At 39.0% G+C, this 24,887-nt stretch overlaps 3 protein-coding genes across 4 annotated transcripts in view; 2 read left to right on the top strand and 1 right to left on the bottom strand.

The window, feature by feature from the left end:
- Window positions 1-24,887, bottom strand: part of LOC139548016 (zinc finger protein 420-like) — a 96,727-nt gene that overhangs the window by 17,668 nt on the left and 54,172 nt on the right. The window lies entirely within an intron of this gene.
- The window catches only part of LOC139548984 (zinc finger protein 180-like), a 347,214-nt gene that overhangs the window by 317,641 nt on the left and 4,686 nt on the right, over window positions 1-24,887 (top strand). The gene's annotated exons all lie outside the window — the stretch shown is intronic.
- Window positions 11,585-24,887, top strand: part of LOC139548189 (zinc finger protein ZFP2-like) — a 249,135-nt gene continuing 235,832 nt past the window's right edge. The window contains exons 1-2 of one of the 2 annotated variants that reach the window (XM_071357674.1): window positions 11,585-12,298; window positions 18,560-22,055. In XM_071357674.1, the coding sequence (XP_071213775.1) occupies window positions 11,953-12,298; window positions 18,560-19,875 (1,662 nt within the window). In that variant the 5' untranslated portion in view covers window positions 11,585-11,952 and the 3' untranslated portion in view covers window positions 19,876-22,055. Of the gene's footprint in view, window positions 12,299-18,559; window positions 22,056-24,887 lie in introns of those variants that run through there. The other variant, XM_071357686.1, reaches the window with a different exon arrangement.

The raw sequence follows: 24,887 nt of genomic DNA, 5'->3' as shown, positions 1-24,887 counted from the left end.
CCAGGAACACATCGACAACAGCCACTCTCAAAGTAGCGTTACCCATGCAGAGCAAGGGGAACAACCTCTCCAAGGCTCAGAGCGAGTGACGTTTGAAACGCTATTAGCGCGCACCCCGCTAGCTAGCCATTTCACATCGGTTACACCAGCCTCATCTCGGGAGTTGATAGGCTTGAAGTCATAAACAGCGCAATGTTTGACGCACAACAAAGAGCTGCTGGCAAAACGAACGAAAGTGCTGTTTGAATGAATGCTTACGAGCCTGCTGCTGCCTACCACCGCTCAGTCAGATACTTAGATGCTTGTATGCTTGTATGCTCAGTCAGATTATATGCAACGCAGGACACGCTAGATAATATCTAGTAATATCATCAACCATGTGTAGTTAACTAGTGATTATGATTGATTGTTTTTTATAAGATAAGTTTAATGCTAGCTAGCAACTTACCTTGGCTTACTGCATTCGCGTAACAGGCAGTCTCCTTGTGGAGTGCAACGAGAGGCAGGTGGTTATAGCGTTGGACTAGTTAACTGTAAGGTTGTAAGATTGGATCCCCCGAGCGGACAAGGTGAAAATCTGCCGTTCTGCCCCTGAACATGGCAGTTAACCCACCATTCCTAGGCCGTCATTGAAAATAAGAATGTGTTCTTAACCGACTTGCCTAGTTAAATTAAGATTAAATAAAGGTGTTAAAAAAACGGCCAAATCGGTGTCCGAAAATACAGATTTCCGATTGTTATGAAAACTTGAAATCGGCCCTAATTAATCGGTCGACCTCTAGTCATAATGATAGTTTAACCAGGTTTCTAGGATATATATAGTATATTCTAGAATTCATCCATGATGTCATAATGATAGTTTAACCAGGTTTCTAGGATATATAGTATATTCTAGAATTCATCCATGATGTCATAATGATAGTTTAACCAGGTTTCTAGGCTATATAGTATATTCTAGAATTCATCCATGATGTCATAATGATAGTTTAACCAGGTTTCTAGGCTATATAGTATATTCTAGAATTCATCCATGATGTCATAATGATAGTTTAACCAGGTTTCTAGGCTATATAGTATATTCTAGAATTCATCCATGATGTCATAATGATAGTTTAACCAGGTTTCTAGGATATATAGTATATTCTAGAATTCATCCATGATGTCATAATGATAGTTTAACCAGGTTTCTAGGATATATAGTATATTCTAGAATTCATCCATGATGTCATAATGATAGTTTAACCAGGTTTCTAGGCTATATAGTATATTCTAGAATTCATCCATGATGTCATAATGATAGTTTAACCAGGTTTCTAGGATATATAGTATATTCTAGAATTCATCCATGATGTCATAATGATAGTTTAGCCAGGTTTCGACCTCTAATTACAAACATCAATTTGTTAGGGATGTTGGATCCAAGCATGTCATGAATGTCCTGCTTAATATAATGTTTGTGTCATCATCGCAAATCAACCGCTTTGTACTTAAAAAACCCTTCAACCAGTAAAATGCTCTTTGTCTAGCTTTTCCATCAGCCTGACAATGAGGGTTTGTACACTGTTTGCCAAATTGGCCCATAACTTCACCAAACAACAAATAAAGGAAAATAGCTCTGTGTGTTGTACAATAGCCTATCCATCAAGGAACAGTTCTCTACACATTATGAGCTAAGTATCTCTGTATGCAAACAGACTAACGAGACCCTACTGTAAATCAAGCAGACAATAACATTATAAACACCAATTTGTTAGGTATTTTGGATCCAACGTGGAGCACGGCATAACTGTCTTTACCAGAGTAATGAATGAAGAAGCACTTTGGTTGTTGTTGCATGTCGTGATGTTTGTCATTTGACTGGCATTCAGAAAATGATTTCCTGGATCAGCTGATGATAGTTGAACATGTGACTAACTAAACAGCTACAGTATTAAGTATTATGTGTAATTATTGAAAAACCATGTTAATGACAGTATCCATTTGGGCGTTGTCAATAAAGCTAAGGGGACTTTCAGTTAGAACCATTGGATTTAGCAAACTCTGAAATGATTTAGGATTTCTGTTCCCATGAAAACTGTTTTCCCAGCGTAACATAGAGACACTAAATGTGACGTAGTTAGAGAGCATTTCAGAGATCTGAATACAAAAAAACTGTCCGACAGCAATATTCAGTATTTAAGTTGAAGTTCATCATATGACAAGCTTAACGTTATGACTATAACTACTGTTCCCTGAAGGAGGGAAAATAGGTACAACATACTATCATATCCACGCCTCGCTGGAATCCCCGCCTTCCACAGGTGATGAGCGTGAGGCTTGGATTTTATTCCTTAAATTTAATACCGCTCTTCACCACCCCAGGAAAGGGCGGGGACAAACAGGTGTTGTACCTCGTTTCTCTCCTTCAGGGAAGTGTAATTATAATCAAAGTTACACTCCCTTTCAGTCAGTCAACTTCGGAACAACATACTATGGGGAAATACAATCATTCCCCAGCCGACCCAAACGGATACTAAATGAAACGGCCCCTGGCAGACCACCTAGCCCTGACCCTACAAGATGTGTCAGTTGTCAATTTATTAATTGTGTTTTGTTTGAAACACTCCTGTCAATGTTGAGTAAGGACGCACACCTGATTACCCATATAGTAGTAGGACTAGTCTACCTGGCCGGCACACAAATGTAGGCCTATAAATGTGCCCATTTGGGGATGTCTGATAGTATTTCTGATTGTCTTAACGCTGAACCACTAATGAGTTGTGGAGCTTCTCAAAGTAATTTCTTCTTCACATCCAAACAGCAAGTAAACAAAGTCTAATCACAATCAATTGCGAATGACAATAGTTCCTCAAAGTATTTTTGTAAAATATTTCCAGCTCTCGCCATTTCGATAAACACACGGCATAATATTAATAATTATGCTCCCTCTGGTCGGGTTGTGTTGACGACCGGCTCCCTCTGGTCGGGTTGTGTTGACGACCGGCTCCCTCTGGTCGGGTTGTGTTGACGACCGGCTCCCTCTGGTCAGGTTGTGTTGACGAGTGGCTCCCCCTAGTTATGACTTCGAGTCATTTGTGTGTCTTAATTATTTGATCAGAATGCTTAAAGCATCAGACAAATTCAGTATGTATATTTGATTTTATAAAAACACATGGGGCGATTGGTAGAAAGAACAGATGACTCTTGGTTGACCAAGATGTATTTTAGTTGGGGACAGCACTAGAACATGATTTTGGGGCTCCCGAGTGGCGCAGCGGACACTGCATCTCAGTGCTTGAGGCGCCACTACAGACACCCTGGATCAAATCCAGACTGTATCACAACCGGCTGTGATTGGGAGTCCCATAGGGCGGCACACAATTGGCCCAGCGTCTTCCGGGGTAGGCAGTCATTGTAAATAAGAATTTGTTCTTAACTGACTTTCCTAGTAAAATAAAGGTAAATAAAAAAAAGTGTTTCATGATAAACCATTTTCTATAAATCCGTCAAGGCACCAACTTTGAGAAGGGTTTAAAACAAAGGTTTCAAACCAATTCATGAATGTAATTGCATATAGGTATGTTTTGCAATTAATGTAAAGGCATGAAAAAAAATTGGCTGAATATTATACAATGACTTATCAACAGCTCTAATAATTAGCCTCCACGGGAAATCTTCACTGGCAATTCTAGAATATACTATATATCCTAGAAACCTGGTTAAAATATCATTATGACAACATGGATGAATTCTAGAATATACTATATATCCTAGAAACCTGGTTAAACTATCATTATGACAACATGGATGAATTCTAGAATATACTATATATCCTAGAAACCTGGTTAAACTATCACTATGACATCATGGATGAATTCTAGAATATACTATAGAGCCTAGAAACCTGGTTAAACTATCATTATGACATCATGGAGGAATTCTAGAATATAATATATAGCCTAGAAACCTGGTTAAACTATCATTATGACATCATGCATGGCCAGTCCGTGTATTCATAGTGTAGTGAATTCGTGGGGAAGCCCTGAGCTGAACTCAAACCTGGGTCTAGTGACTGTCAAGCCAACACCTTATAACTGTTACACCAAGATGTCTGAACTTCTTGACGAGGTCGCTAGGTGTTGAGTTAGGGTTGCTACAATAGCTTTCTCTATGAATTTGAGAGTGGTTACATTTCTCCAGCCCCAACCCTCAGCTGTTTACCAAACCAAGTCTCTTGGTAGCCATTTTGTTGCTGTTTAAATACCAGGTTGTCCCTTTAAAAAAGCCACACATCAATCAACCAATCTGCAGTTGAAACAATAACACAGCAGTCATTCCACCACTGTTTTGGTAATAAGATGATGATGGGCCTGGAGACATTTAACTACTCTCAAATTCATAGACAGACCTATGGATGCAAGGACAGACCATCCATGATATCAACATTATAGTTTTAACCATGTTGAGGATATACAGTGTTGATTTACATTGTTTCTAAACATTGGAGTAAAAAAAGCTTATTTGGGGTTCTGATGGGGTAAACAGTTGAACTCAGCTCATGAGGCATGTGTTATATTCTTCAATAATCAATGGCTATAAATAAATAATTTTAAAGTCAAAATATGGATGTAGCAATTGCCGATTTCCCCTTTAACACCAAAAATCAGTTCAACAACTGCAGAGTTTGTACCTCTGTTTTTAAGACAGTACTTACCAGTGGTAACCACGGCCCGGTTTCTCAAAACCATCTTATGGCTAACTTCATCTTTAGAACCACTGGATGCCTTAAATTGCGTTTGGGAAATCGGGCCCAGATATCCAGTTTCCTCCTCCTCTTCTTCCGATGAGACCGTAAACTCCCCCTCCTCCGCTTTCACTTCAAAAACTGAATCCTCCTCATCTTTCACTGTAACATCCTCCTCCTCTTTCACTCTGAACGCCTCTTCTTTCACTGTAACGTCTTTCTCTTCTTCTTTCCCTGTAACAGCCTCACCCTCTACTTGTTTTTGTATTGTAACATCCTTCTCTTCCTCCTCCTCTTTGATGAGAGCTTCTTTCTCCGTCCAGCAGACCGTCTCTTCTTCAGCAGGTAGAGAGCAATTTAGTGCACTCATGTTCGGAGATGTTAGCTAGCTAGGCTAATGCTAACTTAACCAGCCCGCCAGCTGAATAATAACAACAACACCGTGAATATGAAATGAAATAGGATAAATTACTAACTAGACGACAGACGAGGGTTTAAAATACAGTGGCTAATATACACTAAATCGTCTAAAGAGCTTTATGGGTTCGTCTATTTTGGCTAGCAAGCTACCGAGGTGGCGGACTAACTGTTGCTGCTGCTGAAAGAAGCGTTCCGTCCACTAGATTATACGTCACACTAACAGCATTGCGTTCCGTCCACTAGAATATACGTCACACTAACAGCATTGCCTTAAAATCGCACACCGCCATCTGTTGACTGGAGTGGGTCACGCTCAGTCTGAACCTCTGACTGCGATGGAGATGTGCGACTTTAAGACAATGACGCTAGTGTGACGTAAAATATATATTATAATGTTCAGACAAAAAGTTAGTGTAGGAAGCATGAGTTTTTACTCACCAGTGTAACAATACAGTGTGGTTAAAGACTTAGTAACTTAGTTGTGTTCACGATCTGGTTCCCTATAAACACAACCAGTTATGTTTTTGAATTATCACATATGTATTAATTTATTTCGGGATTCTGGGTAATCCACAGCAGATTTATGGAGAATTGCTGTGGGTGAGTTCAAAATTGAATTGACCCGGGATAGAAATATATAAAGTTGACATTACATCATAAAATCCACCTTTTAAATCATACATTAGCAATTTATGTTTTAGGAACTACTGTTGTTGGTTTGGCGTCAAATAAGCCTCTCTTTATATGTTATTTGCCAAATCTCAGTTTCCATGTGGGTTTTATGCTAAAGTTCCCTCTTTCAAGTTGGTATCTAACTGGAAAATGCATCTTCTTTAGGAGTGCTATTTTTACCCTGTCGACTACTGATCATTCATCCACACTGTGTGTCTCATCAATGCAGGTCATTTATGACAAATGTATAAAGTATATGTTTTATAAACTCATGAACTTCAGACAGTTTATTAGCCCGGTTTTGTTAGTTTAGGTGTATTATACTTCCTCGCCACCAGAGGGGGACATTGAGTCATTTTCCAGGTTAATTTGATATATTTTGATACTAAAATGGATGACAGTTTATTCTGATGTAGTGAATATGAGACACATGGAAACAATTGATTCATTTATAATAGTAAATTAGGAATTAGTAGGAATGGTTAAATCCACTATACGATCACAATGACTTTGATAGACATTTCAATCGTTTTTTTGTTAGTATATTATAGGGCAGATTAATGTAGAATTGCTGTGGGAGTGCTATTTATATCCCGTCACTACTGATCATTCATCCATACTGTGTGTGTCCCATCATTGCAGCTTTGGAAATAAATGAACTATCCATCCATTGCTCCTTCCTGTGTTGACTCACTGACTTGAGAGACCAGGAAGGTCACACTAGCTCGATAGGTTGATATCTAGCTCAAGCTTCACCTCATGCTTTTCATTAACTGTGTGGTTGTGTTATCTAGTGGGAACCCGTTAGCACGGTGGGCTCTGGTGCCTTCTTGCCGTGGGCTCAAAATGACAGAGGAAATCAACCTGCTTGCTTCTTTATGTTTTGTCAACTTTTCGATGGGGATGTTATGTTTGATACCGGAGGTACGAGGCCTTGAAAGCATTAAACTTCAAAGCAGTGTGCTGATGCCTGTATCACTTTATCAGCAGCACGTGATCAATGACGTCTGGAACTTCATTTCGTCGAACAACCACCTGATTGGTTTGGTGTGTTCGACACTGCTGGCGACTGCCAACTGACTGATCTACAAATTACCTTACATCATAAATAACTACTCATTACTATTGAAGCAGTGTGTCACTTTATCAGCATTGATCAATGACTTCTGAAGGTTAATTTTCTCCCATCATTCTGTTTGTCTCTGATCTTTTGATCTGCAAACACGTTTAGGTTTTGTTAGTTTGGTTCTAAATGGTCTCGGTGCTGGTTGGCTACGCTGGTTAGGCTAATAGCTAGTTGGCTAAATAGCTAACGTTAGCTGGTTGGCTACGCTGGTTAGGCTAATAGCTAGTTGGCTAAATAGCTAACGTTAGCTGGTTGGCTACTCTGGTTAGGCTAATAGCTAGTTGGCTAAATAGCTAACGTTAGCTGGTCGTCTACGCTGGTTAGGCTAATAGCTAGTTGGCTAAATAGCTAACGTTAGCTGGTTGGCTACGCTGGTTAGGCTAATAGCTAGTTGGCTAAATAGCTAACGTTAGCTGGCCGGCTAAGATAACTGCATATAGCTAATGTTTGCTGGCTGGCTAAGATAACTGCATATAGCTAACGTTAGCTGGCCGGCTAAGATAACTGCATATAGCTAACGTTAGCTGGCTGGCGTAGATAACTGCATATAGCTAATGTTAGCTGGCTGGCTAAGATAACTGCATATAGCTAGTGTTAGCTGGCTGGCTAAGATAACTGCATATAACTAATGTTAGCTGGCTGGCTAAGATAACTGCATATAGCTAATGTTAGCTGGCTAGCTAAGATAACTGCAATAAGCTAATGTTAGCTGGCTGGCTAAGATAACTGCATATAGCTAATGTTAGCTGGCTGGCTAAGATAACTGCATATAGCTAATGTTAGCTGGCTGGCTAAGATAACTGTATATAGCTAATGTTAGCTGGCTGGCTAAGATAACTGAATATAGCTAAAATTCTTTGATATTTGGTTAGATGGCGTTATGTATTTCCAAAACGTTGGTTTACTTTAATCACTCAAGTCATGAGAGCAAACAATTGTTTAATTTTAAGTTCTACATTTGAAGTTATTTCTGTTGTAGTTAACATCATAGGTAATAGGCTGGTCCTCCATATTACTTCACACCTAACTTTATCATTCTTCTGAATTCTGATTGGTTTCATGTAATAACTCCCAAAATAGAACAGTGAGGTGTAACTTTGCATTGGGAAAAATATTTTATATTATCTTTTTATAAACAATACAAAACATACAAACGACAACATCATACAAACATTAACTACATCACACCTGCCCAGGCCCACTAGAACACATCTCCATTAACTACATCACACCTGCCCAGACCCACTAGAACACATCCCCATCTCCATTAACTACATCACACCTGTCCAGACCCACTAGAGCACACCTCCATCTCCATTAACTACCTCACACCTGCCCAGACCCACTAGAACACACCTCCATCTCTGTAGAAAAGGCCCATGGAGTTGGTGGAATAATCCTTTAATTCATGGCCACTTACTCAGCTGGGCCAGAGCGCTTTAATTAGTTCAGGTGGCAATGACCGACAGATCTCATCCACATAAAAGGAGGAAAACGGCATCGCCTGATCTCGCTGCTTTCTCTTCCTTAACTCCGTCTGCTCCAGAAGTTCTGTGCGTGCTATCAGTTATTGTTTATAGTTGTTATCGCGGAGCGCGTCTTGGAGCGCACGCTTCAAACATATTGTGTAATGTGAATTGTAAATGATCGCGGCCATACGGATCCTCATAGGCCAATTATGCAATCGATATGGTTAATATGTAATTAAATTAATTCCATGAAGACCGATTGAAAAGGTGAAATGAGAACGTCATTGTTTGCTAACTGATCGACTTTGATATCAAACTAAAGGAGATTATAGATTGAATGACCATTCACTGTTTGTATTTATTACCTGATTTATGAGAAATAGTTAAGAGCCTAAATGACTCACAGGTGATTACAATTGACTTCTTAATGAACTGGATTGTTGAATTCCCTAATTATGTTAATAATGAATGATTGTTATGATTTGATCTTTGTGATTATGAATTTGATTGGATACGTGTTATTTTGTTTCCTTTGTTATGCAGCACAGACTACTCAGTAAATATACCACTTTATGGTTAAAGGAATTCCTGCCTCAGTCTCATCCATTCTTCTGTCACCTGACACGTGACAACCTGTTCACCTTCACTGTCAGTCATCCTACCTGTCCAGCTACCCACATAGATTCCACTAATCTTTCAATCTCCATTCATCACACCTGCCCAGACCCACTAGAACACACCTCATTCTCCATTAACTACATCACACCTGCCCAGACCCACTAGAACACACCTCATTCTCCATTAACTACATCACACCTGCCCAGACCCACTAGAACACACCTCATTCTCCATTAACTACATCACACCTGCCCAGACCCACTAGAACACACCTCCGTCTCCATTAACTACATCACACCTGCCCAGACCCACTAGAACACACCTCCGTCTCCATTAACTACATCACACCTGCCCAGACCCACTAGAACACACCTCCATCTCCATTAACTACATCACACCTGCCCAAACCCACTAGAACACAGCCAGCGCATTCATCAGCACTATTTTATTTCTCTCCGTCACTTTCAACTTTTAGATAATAAAGCATTTGACCTTTCTTTTGAATAAACAACAGCGGATTGGTTGATTTCCAGGTTTTAATTAAGTATAATTTTTAAGATGATTTATGAGAAAAGTATCGTCAAACTCTGGGGTATCTCACTGCACCCTCAAATGCCATGTTTTGAAATATACAGACAGACAGATTAAAAGTAATTTTACATTGTATAACTGTACTTCTGACAGCCAACTTTCTAACTCCGCCCATAACTTTATGACATCATAACATTCCCAGAAGGATTATTGAGTCATTGTTAATTTTACACTGAAGACATGACTCTGCCGTTGTGCTGTAGAAATTTGTGGATTTTGTCTCTTGTATAATAAGGGACTATCATTTGTCCCAACATCACAGGCCACAGACGTTGATGCAGTTAAAGACTTCCAAAAGTGTTTCCGCAGTTTAAGATCAACTGAGTTTTTTTAATGGGGTTTCTCCCTGTGCACCTGCCAATGTAAATCCTTTGAACGAGACAAGTTACCAGACAGAACATATTGCTAATGTTCTTCCCATTAATAACCTGAATGACAATTAACTTGTGGGCGGTGGTGGTGATGACGTCCTATTCGATGACATCGTCCATCAGGATTCCCCAAAAAAGAAGACGCTCTGGATTGATCACTGGAGTCAGATGTGAAGGAGGAGGTTGATCATCAGGAGTCAGATGAGAAGGAGGAGGTTGATCATCAGGAGTCAGATGTGAAGGAGGAGGTTGATCATCAGGAGTCAGATGTGAAGGAGGAGGTTGATCATCAGGAGTCAGATGTGAAGGAGGAGGTTGATCATCAGGAGTCAGATGTGAAGGAGGAGGTTGATCATCAGGAGTCAGATGTGAAGGAGGAGGTTGATCATCAGGAGTCAGATGTGAAGGAGGAGGTTGATCATCAGGAGTCAGATGTGAAGGAGGAGGTTGATCATCAGGAGTCAGATGTGAAGGAGGAGGTTGATCATCAGTGAACCTCTAGGATTGTGGCTGGGCTGGCGTTTCCTCTTCCAGCTTGATCATATATTTGGATACATTGAATGTATATTGTGAATCTATGTTATATATTTGTACCTCCTGTTTCATGAAGTGTTGTCGCTAAGTACTGCCCCTATATATAAAATGCATTCTGAAAGCATTCAGACCCCTTCACTTTTTCCACATTTTGTTACGTTACAGCCTTATTCTAAAATTGATTAAATCTTTTTCCCCTCATCAATCTACACAATAACCAATAATGACATCACAATACCCCATAAGACATCACATTGCCCCATAATGACATCATAATACCCCATAATGACAAAGCAAAAACAGGTAAATAAATGAAAAAATTAGATTCTAAAAAACAAGGACCCCAAACTTTTGAACGGTAGTGTACATATACATGATGTATTGTTACACCATGTAGGAGCAGTATAGACCTAGTCTGTTCATTATATACATCTACATGATGTATTGTTAAACCATGTAGGAGCAGTATAGACCTAGTCTGTTCATTATATACATCTACATGATGTATTGTTACACCACGTAGGAGCAGTATAGACCTAGTCTGTTCATTATGTACATCCACATGATGTATTGTTACACCATGTAGGAGCAGTATAGACCTAGTCTGTTCATTATATACATCTACATGATGTATTGTTACACCACGTTGGAGCAGTATAGACCTAGTCTGTTCATTACATACATCTACATGATGTATTGTTACACCATGTAGGAGCAGTATAGACCTAGTCTGTTCATTATATACATCTACATGATGTATTGTTACACCATGTAGGAGCAGTATAGACCTAGTCTGTTCATTATATACATCTACATGATGTATTGTTACACCATGTAGGAGCAGTATAGACTTAGTCTGTTCATTATATACATCTATATGATGTATTGTTACACCATGTAGGAGCAGTATAGACCTACAGTAGCTAGCTGCTAATTTAGATGTAGTATAACTTAATGAAACTGCCTTAAATATGCTGTGGTAAACATTTTTTATTCGCACTAATCAATCAACACATTCCTGTCTTTGTATGTCTCAATATAATGGTATTATTTAATTAAATCCATTTACAATAATCTTTGTCTGAAAATAAAATATGATCCTCAACTGCGTTTCCCCTCCAGTCAGCAGACGGCGATGTGCGTCTTTCAGGCGACGCTGCCAGCGTGACGTATAATCTAGTGGACGGTTCTTCATAAACAGCTCGTCAACCACCTCGGTAGCTTGCTAGCCAACATAGCCGAAAGATTCATGCTATTTATACGCTTTCGGTGTATATTACCTACTGTGTTTTAGACACACTTCTCTCGTATCTATTTGTTAACCTATTAATTATACGTTATTTTGTATTAGTCAGCTATAGTAGCTGGCTGGTTTAGTTAGCACTAGCCTAGTCGCTAATGATAGCTAGCTAGCTAACATCCCCGAACATGAGCTCCCTAAACTACTCCTCTCCTGCTAAAGAAGAGGTGGTCTACTGGACGGAGAAAGAAGCTCTGGGGCTGAACATTGTCGTGAAAGAGGAGAAGGAAGAAGAGGATGTCACAGTAAAACAAGAAGTAGAGGGTGAGGCTGTTACAGTGAAAGAAGAAGAGAAAGACGTTTCAGTGAAAGAAGAGGAAGACGAGTTCAGAGTGAAAGAGGTGGAAAATGTTACTGTGAAAGAAGAGGAGGAAGAGAAAGAGGAGGATGCCGTTTTTGGAGTGAAGAAGGAAGGGGAGATTACTGTCACACTGAAAGATGAAGAGGTGGAGATAGGAGATCTGATTAACACCAGTAAGTACCACCTTAAATTCGTTTTTAACTTTGGATATTCAGAGTTGGCTCGTCAATATCTCTTCAACGGAGGGCCCAGGATGATGACTGATATGTCTAGAATCAGACGACGTAGAGAACAAGCTACCCCTTGTTTTCTCCGTTCCGTTTCCAAAAAGTGGCTTATCATATTTATTTGAGAAGGGTCTATCTGCTGACCGCAGACTGGGGGGCACGGCATGTAGTGATTTTCATGTAGTGATGATTTACTACACACCGTGCCCCCCCAATAGTGCCATGCGAGAGTTGGGTTGGCTACACCAAAGATTATGAATATACTGACAAGATGTCTCTGCCCTAACAAGGGGAGTAGTTGTACACAAAGCGGCACTGCGGGTTGTCTAGCTCCCGCCTATCCTTTCTTTGGATTGGTGGATTCATCTAATTATTGTAATCTATTGTTTATATTATATGAGGGTTGTTGTCGTCAACCGCCTGTATTCAATGGAGAGAGATGCTAAGCTACTAGCATGAATATGCACCGCCTGTATTCAATGGAGAGAGATGCTAAGCTACTAGCATGAATATGCATAGCGATCTGCAGACAACTCCTATATTGTTTTTTATCAAAGTTGTCGGTATGTCACGTGTCCACATAACAACTTAGTCATTACGAAACTTCTGTTGGATCAAGTAAACCTCACGTAGCAAATAAGCCATTAATTTTGTTGTTGACCAAATTCGACACTTTCCACATTGGGTTGATAATTGTTTCCACTTGGATACAACCTGCTGTAGCCTACTGGCATGACCTAGAGTTACAACCTACTGTAACCTACTGGCATGACCTAGAGAGATACAACCTACTGTAACCTACTGGCATGACCTAGAGAGATAAAGTTGTAAAGTTCCTGGATTTTAAACAAATATTTGGCCAAAAATGTAATATCTGTGCATCCCTTTATTCTAAAATGTATCACAATACCCCATAATGACATCACAATACCCCATAATGACATCACAATACCCCATAATGACATCACAATACCCCATAATGACATCACAATACCCCATAATGACATCACAATACCCCATAATGCCAAAGCAAAAACAGGTTTTGATTTTTTGCAAATGTATTGAAATTATTCCCCAGGATAACTAGTCTCAGAGTAATGTACGATCCCAGGATAACTAGTCTCAGAGTAATGTAAGATCCCAGGATAACTAGTCTCAGAGTAATGTAAGATCCCAGGATAACTAGTCTCAGAGTAATGTAAGATCCCAGGATAACTAGTCTCAGAGTAATGTAAGATCCCAGGATAACTAGTCTCAGAGTAATGTAAGATCCCAGCATAACTAGTCTCAGAGTAATGTAAGATCCCAGGATAACTAGTCTCAGAGTAATGTAAGATGCTTGGAAAAAGAAGCTGAAAAGAATAACAGAACGGCACCATTAGAACTAAAATGTGTATCCTGGGTGTCAGACCCCCAACCCTCCAAACTGAATAAATAATCAAATGTGTCTCCTTGGCAACATTAGAACCTCGGTACGTTTACTGTGTACTGGGTCGAGACAAAGGAATGATGTAAACAAATAATCCAAAATATTTTCGTCAATGAGACAGTATATTAACAAAGGAATGACCGAACCCCCTTTGGTGACTGAATGCTTGTAAGAAACTAGATGATCAAAACATTAGATCACATCAAATAAGCCTGAGTGGTTTCACCTCCTCCCAGACTATACTGGATACTACAGTTATACATGATACTACAGTTATACAGGATACTACAGTTATAACTATACATAGTTATACAGGATACTACAGTTATACAGGATACTACAGCTATACAGGATACTACAGTTATAACTATACATAGTTATACAGGATACTACAGTTATACAGGATACTACAGTTATACAGGATACTACAGTTATACAGGATACTACAGTTATACAGGATACTGCAGTTATACAGGATACTACAGTTATACAGGATACTACAGTTATAACTATACATAGTTATACAGGATACTACAGTTATACAGGATACTACAGTTATACAGGATACTACAGCTATACAGGATACTACAGTTATAACTATACATAGTTATACAGGATACTACAGTTATACAGGATACTACAGTTATACAGGATACTACAGTTACACAGGATACTACAGTTATAGAGGATACTACAGTTATAGAGGATACTACAGTTATAGAGGATACAACAGTTATACAGGATACTACAGTTATACAGGATACTACAGTTATAACTATACATGGTTATACAGGATACTACAGTTATACAGGATACTACAGTTATAACTATACACAGTTATACAGGATACTACAGTTATAACTATACACAGTTATACAGGATACTACAGTTATACTGGATACTACAGTTATACAGGATACTACAGCTATACAGGATACTACAGTTATACAGGATACTACAGTTATACAGGATACTACAGTTTTAACTATACATAGTTATACAGGATACTACAGTTATACAGGATACTACAGTTATAACTATACATAGGTATACAGGATACTACAGTTATACAGGATACTACAGTTATAACTATACATAGTTATACAGGATACTACAGTTATAGAGGATACTACAGTTATAGAGGATACTACAGTTATACAGGATACTACAGTTATACAGGATACTACAGTTATAACTATACACAGTTATACAGGATACTACAGTTATACAGGATACTACAGTTATAACTATACATAGTTATACAGGATACTACAGGTATACAGGATACTACAGTTATAACTATACATAGTTATACAGGATACTACAGTTATAACTATACATAGTTATTCCAAAGGTGGGCTACTTACTATCCACTGTTTGCAAGCCACCGTTGCTGATCTATTTTATTTATTTATTTCACCTTTATTTAACCAGGTAGGCAAGTTGAGAACAAGTTCTCATTTACAATTGCGACCTGGCCAAGATAAAGCAAAGCAGTTCGACACATACAAAAACACAGAGTTACACATGGAGTGTAACAAACATACAGTCAATAATACAGTAGAAAAATAAGTCTATATACAATGTGAGCAAATGAGTTAAATGCAAAAAAAGGCCATGGTGGCAAAGTAAATACAATATAGCAAGTAAAACAGTGGAATGGTAGATTTGCAGTGGAAGAATGTGCAAAGTAGAAATAAAGGGGTGCAAAGGAGCAAAATAGATAAATAAATACAGTAGGGGAAGAGGTAGTTGTTTGGGCTAAATTAAAGATGGGCTATGTACAGGTGCAGTAATCTGTGAGCTACTCTGACAGCTGATGCTTAAAGCTAGTGGGGGAGATAAGTGTTTCCAGTTTCAGAGATTTTTGTAGTTCGTTCCAGTCAGTGGCAGCAGAGAAGTATGCTCCAGGAAGTATATCTCACTGGTCATCCCCAAAGCCAACACCTACTTTGGCCGCCTTTCCTTCCAGTTCTCTGCTGCCAATGACTGGAACGAATCGCAAAAATCGCTGAAGTTGGAGACTTATATCTCCCTCACTAGCTTTAAGAATCAACTATCTGAGCAGCTTACCGATCGCTGCAGCTGTACACAGCCCATCTGTAAGTAGCCCATCCAATGCTTACCTCATCCCCATGTTTTTATTTACTTTTTTTGCTCACACCAGTATTTCTATATTATATATGTTATATATGTTAGTCACATATATTCTACTTGCACATCATCATCTGCACATCTATCACTCCAGTGTTAATATGCTAAATTGTAATTACTTTGCTTCTACGGCCTATTTATTGCCTTTATTGCCTCTGTACTCCATTTGCACACACTGTATATAGATGTTTCTATTGTGTTATTGTACTTTTGTTTATCCCAACTCTGTTGTTTTTGTCACACTGCTTTGCTTTATCTTGGCCAGGTCGCAGTTGTAAATGAGAACTTGTTCTCAGCTGGTTAAATAAAGGTGGAAAACAAAATGGAGGAATTGTTCATGACCTCCTCCAGTGATAAAAAAAAAAAAAAAAAAAAAACGTTTCCTGTTGAAAGTGATATATAAATACATTAAAGTATAAACACACTAAAGGGAAACAAATAAATGTTTTGAGCAAAATAGTGTTTTTTTTTGACAACTGCAAACTAGAAGGAGTGAGTGATGTCATAGTAAGGCCTTCAAGGAGTTGGCTTGATGGGAAGTCGTGATGTCATCCAATAGGAGACAGATCTTCATGTGAATATTCATTATTCTTTTTTAAATCCTTCCTGTTCTGTCAAGTTGGTTGTTGATCATTGCTAGAAATTCATTTTCAAGTCTTTCCATAGACTTTCAAGATGATTTAAGTCCAAACTGTAACTAGGCCACTCAGGAACATTCAATGTCATCTTGGTTTGCTCCTCCAGTGTAGATTTGGCCTTGTGGTTTAGGTTATTGTCCTGTTAGGACAGTTTTTTGTATTCAGATCTCTGAAATGCACTCTACCTACGTAACATTTAGTTTCCTTATATTATGCTGGGAAAACAGTTTTCATGGGCACAGAAATTCTAAATCATTTCAGAGTTTGCTAAATCCAATGGTTCTAACCGAAAGTCCCCTTAACTTTATTGACAACACCCAAATGGATACTGTCATTAACGCGGTTCTTCAGTAATTACACATAATTCTTAATACTGTAGCTGTTTAGTTAGTCACATGTTTAACTATCATCAGCTGATCAAGGAAATCATTTTCTGAATGACAGTCACATGACAAACATCACAACATGCAACAACAACCAAAGTGCTTCTTCATTCATTACTCTGGTAAAGACAGTTATGTCGTGCTCCACGTTGGATCCAACATCCCTAAAAAATTGATGTTTATAATGTTATTGTCTGCTTGATTTACTGTAGGCTCTCGTTAGTCTGTTTGGACACAGAGATACTTAGCTCATAATGTGTAGAGAACTGTTCCTTGATGGATAGGCTATTGTACAACACACAGAGCTATTTTCCTTTATTTGTTGTTAGGTGAAGTTATGGGTCCTACAGTAGGTCTGTTATTGTTAGGTGAAGTTATGAGTCCTACAGTAGGTCTGTTATTGTTAGGTGAAGTTATGGGTCGTACAGTAGGTCTATGTTATTGTTAGGTAAGTTATGGGTCATACAATAGGTCTACGTTATTGTTAGGTGAAGTTATGGGTCCTACAGTAGGTCTATGTTATTGTTATGGGTCCTACTGTAGGTCTATGTTATTGCTAGGTGAAGTTATGGGTCATACAGTAGGTCTATAATGTTGTTATGGGTCCTATGGTACACTATGTATGTCATGCAACAACAACCAGAGTGCTTCTTTGTTCATTACAGGTATATTTGTTGTTAGGTGAAGTTATGGGCCAATTTGGCAAACAGTGTACAAACCCTCATTGTCAGGTTGATGGAAAAGCCAAATAGCATTTTACTGGTTAAAGTGTTTTTTAAATATAAAGTGGTTGATTTGCGATGATGACACAAACATTATATTCAGCAGGACATTCAAACGAGCCTTACAATTATAATCCAAAGTAGTGTGAAATGCACTCATAAGCAACCTGGACATGGAGGTTACTCCCCTGAGTTTTCCCCCATTCAGAATACATTGTGAAAAATTAAAATCTTTGCACACCATTTTTGCTCCAGGCAGATATACTACATCCATAACTAGTGGTTTCCTCATTACCAGATATACTACATCCATAACTAGTGGTTTCCTCATTACCAGATATACTAAATCCATAACTAGTGGTTTCCTCATTACCAGATATACTACATTCATAACTAGTGGTTTCCTCATTAGCAGATATACTACATCCATAACTAGTGGTTTCCTCATTACCAGATATACTACGTCAATAACTAGTGGTTTCCTCATTACCAGATATACTACATCCATAACTAGCGGTTTCCTCATTAGCAGGGAGGAGTTTCTACAACCAAATTGCATGTGCATCGACCTCGTGCCACAATTTTATTAAACACAGAAAGGGGCCTATATTGGAGACCAAAAGTCTTCTGCCACACTGCTTAGAGTTTCAACAACATGAATAACTTATTTCTAGTCTACAAGCTTAGATGTTACTACTAATGTGAAAAGAAGACAAAATATGACTATTGTTGCTCATTTTAAGACAAATGTCAAATAATCATTACATTCATTACAGGCGTCAATTGTTGTACAACATCATGGCTACGCTGTTGGCATCACCTTTTACAGTGGATTTCCATTGTTGTGGGCCTTTAATCATCTGACTTTGCTGTTCACACAGGAGAGAGACGGGACTACCGTGGGTCCTCTGGGGAGCCTCAACAATCTCATGATGCTGACAGGGCAGAGAAGAGTCTCTCCACATCAGAACACCTCAAGAAACACCCGCAGAGATCCACAGGGAAGAAATCTCACTGCTGCTCTGACAGTGGGAAGAGATTCACCTACTCAGCAGGCATTAAAATTCATCAGAGAATCCACACGGTAGAGAAACCTTACAGCTGTGATCAATGTGGGAAGAGTTTTACTCATTCAACCAGCCTGATATCACACCAGAGAACACACACAGGAGAGAAACGAGAGAAACCGTATAGCTGTGATGAATGTGGGAAGACTTTTGATACATCTGGCCATCTGATTGTACACCAAAGAACACACACAGGAGAGAAACCATATAGCTGTGATCAATGTGGGAAGAGTTTTGTTACATCTGGCCATCTGAAGATACACCAGAGAACACACACAGGAGAGAAACCTTTTAGCTGTACTCAATGTGGTAAGAGTTTTACTCAGCTAAGCAACCTGATATCACACCAGAGAACACACACAGGAGAGAAACCATATAGCTGTAATGAATGTGGGAAGAGTTTTATTCACCTAAGCAGCTTGATGTCACACCAGAGAACACACACAGGAGATAAATCGTATAGCTGTACTCAATGTGGGAAGAGTTTTGATACATCTAGCCATCTTATTGTACACCAGAGAATACACACAGGAGAGAAACCTTATAGCTGTGGTCAATGTGGGAAGAGTTTTACTACATCTGCCCAACTGACTCTACACCAGAGAACACACACAGGAGAGAAACCTTATAGCTGTACTCAATGTGGGAAGAGTTTTGATACATCTAGCCATCTTATTGTACACCAGAGAATACACACAGGAGAGAAATCTTATAGCTGTGGTCAATGTGGGAAGAGTTTTGGTCGATCTGGCCAGCTGACATCACACCAGAGAATACACACAGGAGAGAAACCTTATAGCTGTTATCAATGTGGGAAGAGTTTTGGTCAATCTAGCACTCTGACTGTACACCAGAGAACACACACAGGAGAGAAACCTTTTAGCTGTACTCAATGTGGTAAGAGTTTTACTCAGCTAAGCAACCTGATATCACACCAGAGAACACACACAGGAGAGAAACCATATAGCTGTAATGAATGTGGGAAGAGATTTATTCACCTATGCAGCTTGATGTCACACCAGAGAACACACACAGGAGAGAAATCTTATAGCTGTACTCAATGTGGGAAGAGGTACACTGATAAAAGATCTCTGATTAAACATCAGAAAATACATGGAGTTATTTCATGATATCAATTAAATAATGTCACAATGTAGAATGTTTTAACATTGTAGTAGGAATATTTTAATGATGTCACAATGTAGAATGTTTTAACATTGTAGTAGGAGTATTTTAATGATGTCACAATATAGAATGTTTTAACATTGTAGTAGGAGTATTTTAATGATGTCACAATGTAGAACCCTAAACGTTTGTCCCCTGTTCTATTGATTTCAACATGATATGGATATTAGCCTCAGGGGGAAAATCCAGGCTCTGAATTGGAAGAGTACTATTTATGTGATTTAACAAAAAGTGACTAACACAAAAAGAGCTGTGTTACACTTACCATGTTGATGACCCACTAGAATCAAAATGCAACACTTCAAAATGTAGCGATCTATTTTCTACAAATTGTCCTCTAATCAGGGATGTACACATTTTTCCCATATTCTGTGTGGTTTTTGAGCTGTTCGTTTTAACAGGACGTGCAACCTCATCTCCCTTCTGTCACACAAATTATTTTAGCATGATATCGATGAGTGATGACAAATAAGTGTTGCGTTCCTTTGTTTAGTGACCCCTACATTTAAATGCATCACTCCCAAATGTAGCTGACTGTCTTCTGCAGATTGTCCTCTAACCAGTGAGGTGAAAGATATCTCCCATTTCCATGTGTTTTTTTAGTTGTGTTAGTTTCAACAGCACATACAACCTGATTACCCCCCTAATTAATTTCACAGATGTATTGCTACATGCCAAAACAACAGCGTTTCTGGTTCTTGTGCAGTTTATAAGGAGCTTGTTTAAATAAATACAAGTAAAATGTATTATTGTGGCAGATGTTTGTGTTTATACAGCTCAATTTATCACAAACTGTTTCTGCATATTGGTTATTGATTTGGACACATTAAAACTGTGTTTTGACATTGGGCTATTCCCATCCCATCCCACCAAGCAAAATGTCATTGAAAAGACATTGAGAAGAAGACTATGACCGACGTCCAATCGACGTTCGGTTTTAGTTGAAGTGAAAGTTGAGAAGACTTTATACACATGGACGCAGTATAATAAATTGGTCTATAATCAATTTTATTAACAGTCCTTCATCACTCCAGCATTTCTTTACAACATTCAAGTGCTAATTGTCTTTATTCCACTACTGAAGAAGCACGACTCAAATCACCTCATATTTCAAACATCCAGCCTGACAAAAGATACATGTTTTATTATTCCATGCCTCACCATTAAGTTAATTATTGCCAATACATATTAACAAAGGGGTGTACATTTGTTTTTCATATTTACTTTTAGTAATCATAATTAATTATACGATCAACTGAGTCAATAATATTGACATTATTTCCCTGCTTTTAGAATATCAGAGTTAATTCTCAGATGTGCCAACCCAAATGTACTAGAGCATGACATTGGGGACTGGGGCCCGATCCAGTCCTGCTTATCTAGTGAATCCTGAAAAGAGAGAGAAGCTCCGCAGTGAGATGGAAAGTTACTACAGATATTGCAGGAGTTTCCTCTTGAAATCAGATATGTCTGTGGTAAGGACAACTTGGTTGCTGATTGTCTCAAGGGTGGGCAGTCAAAAATATTTGTGTTTTGCGTCTAGCCAGTGCGTTGTTATGGATCACAATTTATTTTGACTGCACGTTTTTCCGTATTGGAGATGAGTTTTGTTTGGGCTCGTTCCAAGGGGACGAGAGTTCTAGAAGCTAGTGAGTTTTAGGAAGACGAGAGTTCTAGGAGCTGGTGAGTTTTTCAAAACTAGTTTTAAGATTCTATAGGAAGAAAAGGGAGAAAGGATACGATTGTATATTGTTATTTCGAAATATGTGTTTTTTCTTGTTTTTAAATGTTGACAGCCAGTCGACACCATGTTTATATTGTAGAAGGTGAAGCATTGTAGTTGATTATAAGGAGAAATGGAAGTTGTTTTCTGTTGGTTGTAAGCAAACTTGTCCAACAAAAATATAGGGTATTTGTTGTCTTAAAGGGGAAGGTGTTACATTTCCTTAGGGTGCTCATTAGTCTTTCAGTTTTCAGTCTTTCAGTCTTCTGTTTGTTGTGCACTAAATATTTCTGTTTATTTTCATAGTTTTTTTCCTGAGAAGCCATTGTGTTGTATCAATGTCTGAAATGTGCTGTACAAATAAAGCTGGATTTGATTTCAACAAATGAACCCAATGACCAATCAACAGACTCTTGGTCCCTCTGAGTATGAAAAACAGTATCACTTTTCCAGCCTGCTGAAGGCCTGGTGGAGTGGTAAACACCACCCCCGGCTCTACAAGGGGCTTGAGGTGGTCTCCCACAGCTCTGCTTATGTCATGTTCTGTGGCCTTGCCGTTCCATTTCTTGACTGCCCCTGCAACACAGAAATAAGCACATTTAGACATATTATATAAAGCATTAAAAGTAATGGATATGGAGCATCTATGGCCTCAGTTACACCTGGCACCTAAATGTGACTTCTGTCATCCGATCACTCCAAGCTGAATTAGGTTCAGATCTACCAGGATGGGCCTTTGACAGTCTGGACGCAGTCAGGCCACTGAATATAAATAAGCAACATGAATGAGTGGGGAAAAGTACATTTTACACAAATTACCTTCATAATATCAAAGAACAAATGTATGTGTCTGAGGGAAAATTGACTTTCATACAGCCAAAAGGGGTGAGAAATTACACCAATATCAGAGGACAATTTGCACTAATGTGAATAAACAGATGATGGAACATATTCCCTTTTGCTTACGTGATGAACTGCTAAGGGAACATAAATATTTATCATCTAAAGCATCTGTGACCTCTCACCTCTCTGGCTGTAGAAGTGTTCTTCCTAACCAGTCCCTCAACAGCTCTCTGACTGAGCTCCACCCTCACTGGGTCTTCAGAGGAGAGGAAGGCTGAGGAGGGATGGAAGGATGAATGGATCAGTCAGTCAATAAAGTGTAGAGCTGCTGTCTGACAAAATCACTATTTTAGTAGTTCATTAAAGTAAATAAGGCTTTATGACTGCTGAATACCAACTATCAATCACTTAGATCATGTATTTTCAGGTAGCGATACATCCTTGGGACTTCCCTAGCCCGTTGAAGTTGACATTTAAAATGGTTAAGTTAGGGGTTTAGGGTAGGGATGTCCCAAGAATCCCAGATAGCATTGTGCATTTGTAATCGATGTGAAATGGCTAGCTAGTTAGCGGAGTGCTCGCTAATAGCGATGGTAACGATGTTTCGTGGGAGGCAGTTGTTGATGTGTGCAGAGTCCCTGGTTCGAGCCCAGGTAGGGGCGAGGAGAGGGATGGAAGCTATACTGTTACACATTCTTCGGTCTCTTTTACGTAGCAGGTGTAAAAGAAACACAAAGACAAGTAGGCCCTCAGGTTATTATGGTCATTGTAGTTTTAAAAATAGCATCTAATTATGCGTAACTGTATGTGGGGTTGTTGGAGAAGAATGTGATTGTCAGCCCTAACAATCCATTCTAGCACCTCATCAGGCTCCGTAAAAGGCTTCATTGATGACGTGTTCCTTCTATTTCAGGGGACAGCAGAGGAACTTCATCGATTCCACTCCTTCATCAATACAAGCAGTGAACATCTGAAATTCACCCTCACCTTTGATGCACATGAAACAAGTTACCGGATGGTTGGACTATACTTTTCTCGTCAATCATCTTAAATACTATACTTCAACTGGAAATCAACCAATCCTTCATTGATAACGCAATAGAAAGGTCAAATGCTTTATTTTCTAAAAATGTAAAGTACTGGGCGACAATGAGAAATAAAATGGTGCAGTTTGAGGCCATGTGGCAGACAGTGATGCAGGAGCTGGAGATGGAGGTGTGTTCTAGTGGGTCTGTGCAGGTGTGATGTAGTTAATGGAGATGGAGGTGTGTTCTAGTGGGTCTGGGCAGGTGTGATGTAGTTAATGGAGATGGAGGTGTGTTCTAGTGGGTCTGGGCAGGTGTGATGTAGTTAATGGAGATGGAGGTGTGTTCTAGTGGGTCTGGGCAGGTGTGATGTAGTTAATGGAGATGGAGGTGTGTTCTAGTGGGTCTGGACAGCTGTGATGTAGTTAATGGAGATGGAGGTGTGTTCTAGTGGGTCTGGGCAGGTGTGATGTAGTTAATGTTTCTATGATGTTGTTTGTATGTGTATGTTTTGTATTGTTTATAAAATATCAAATAAAATATTAAAACATTTCCAATGCAAAATAACACCTCACAGTTCTATTTTTGGAGTTATTACATAAAACCAATCAGAATTCAGAAGAATGACAAAGTCAGGTGTGAAGTAATATGGAGGACCAGCCTATTCCCTATGATGTAAACTACAACAGAGATAACTTCAAATGTATAACTTTAAATTAAACCAATCGTTTGCACTCATGACTTGTGTGATTAAAGTAAACCAACGTTTTGGAAATACATAACGCCATCTAACCAAATATCAAAGAATGTTAGCTATATGCAGTTATCTTAGCCAGCCAGCTAACATTAGCTGTATGCAGTTATCTTAGCCAGCCAGCTAACGTTAGCTATATGCAGTTATCTTAGCCAGCCAGCTAACGTTAGCTATATGCAGTTATCTTTGCCAGCCAGCTAACGTTAGCTATATGCCGTTATCTTAGCCAGCCAGCTAACGTTAGCTATATGCAGTTATCTTAGCCAGCCAGCTAACATTAGCTTTATGCAGTTATCTTAGCCAGCCAGCTAACATTAGCTATATGCAGTTATCTTAGCCAGCCAGCTAACGTTAGCTATATGCAGTTATCTTAGCCAGCCAGCTAACGTTATCTATATGCAGTTAGCCAACCAGCTAACGTTGGCTATTTAGCCAACTAGCTATTAGCCTAACCAGCGTAGCCAACCCGCACGGTTTATGGTCAGCGAGACCAACTAACGTTACCGGAGAAAAAGTTACAAAACTCCCGTAGTCTAATTCACAGAAAACATGCTGAAAAGTAGTGATGGGGAAACAAAGCTTCCTGAAGCATTGGCGTTTTCCAGCCAAATG

This window comes from Salvelinus alpinus, chromosome 2 (genome assembly GCF_045679555.1).
Source record: "Salvelinus alpinus chromosome 2, SLU_Salpinus.1, whole genome shotgun sequence".
In the NCBI taxonomy this organism is placed as follows: Eukaryota; Metazoa; Chordata; class Actinopteri; order Salmoniformes; family Salmonidae; genus Salvelinus; species Salvelinus alpinus.
This window is presented reverse-complemented; position numbering and strand designations above follow the sequence as displayed.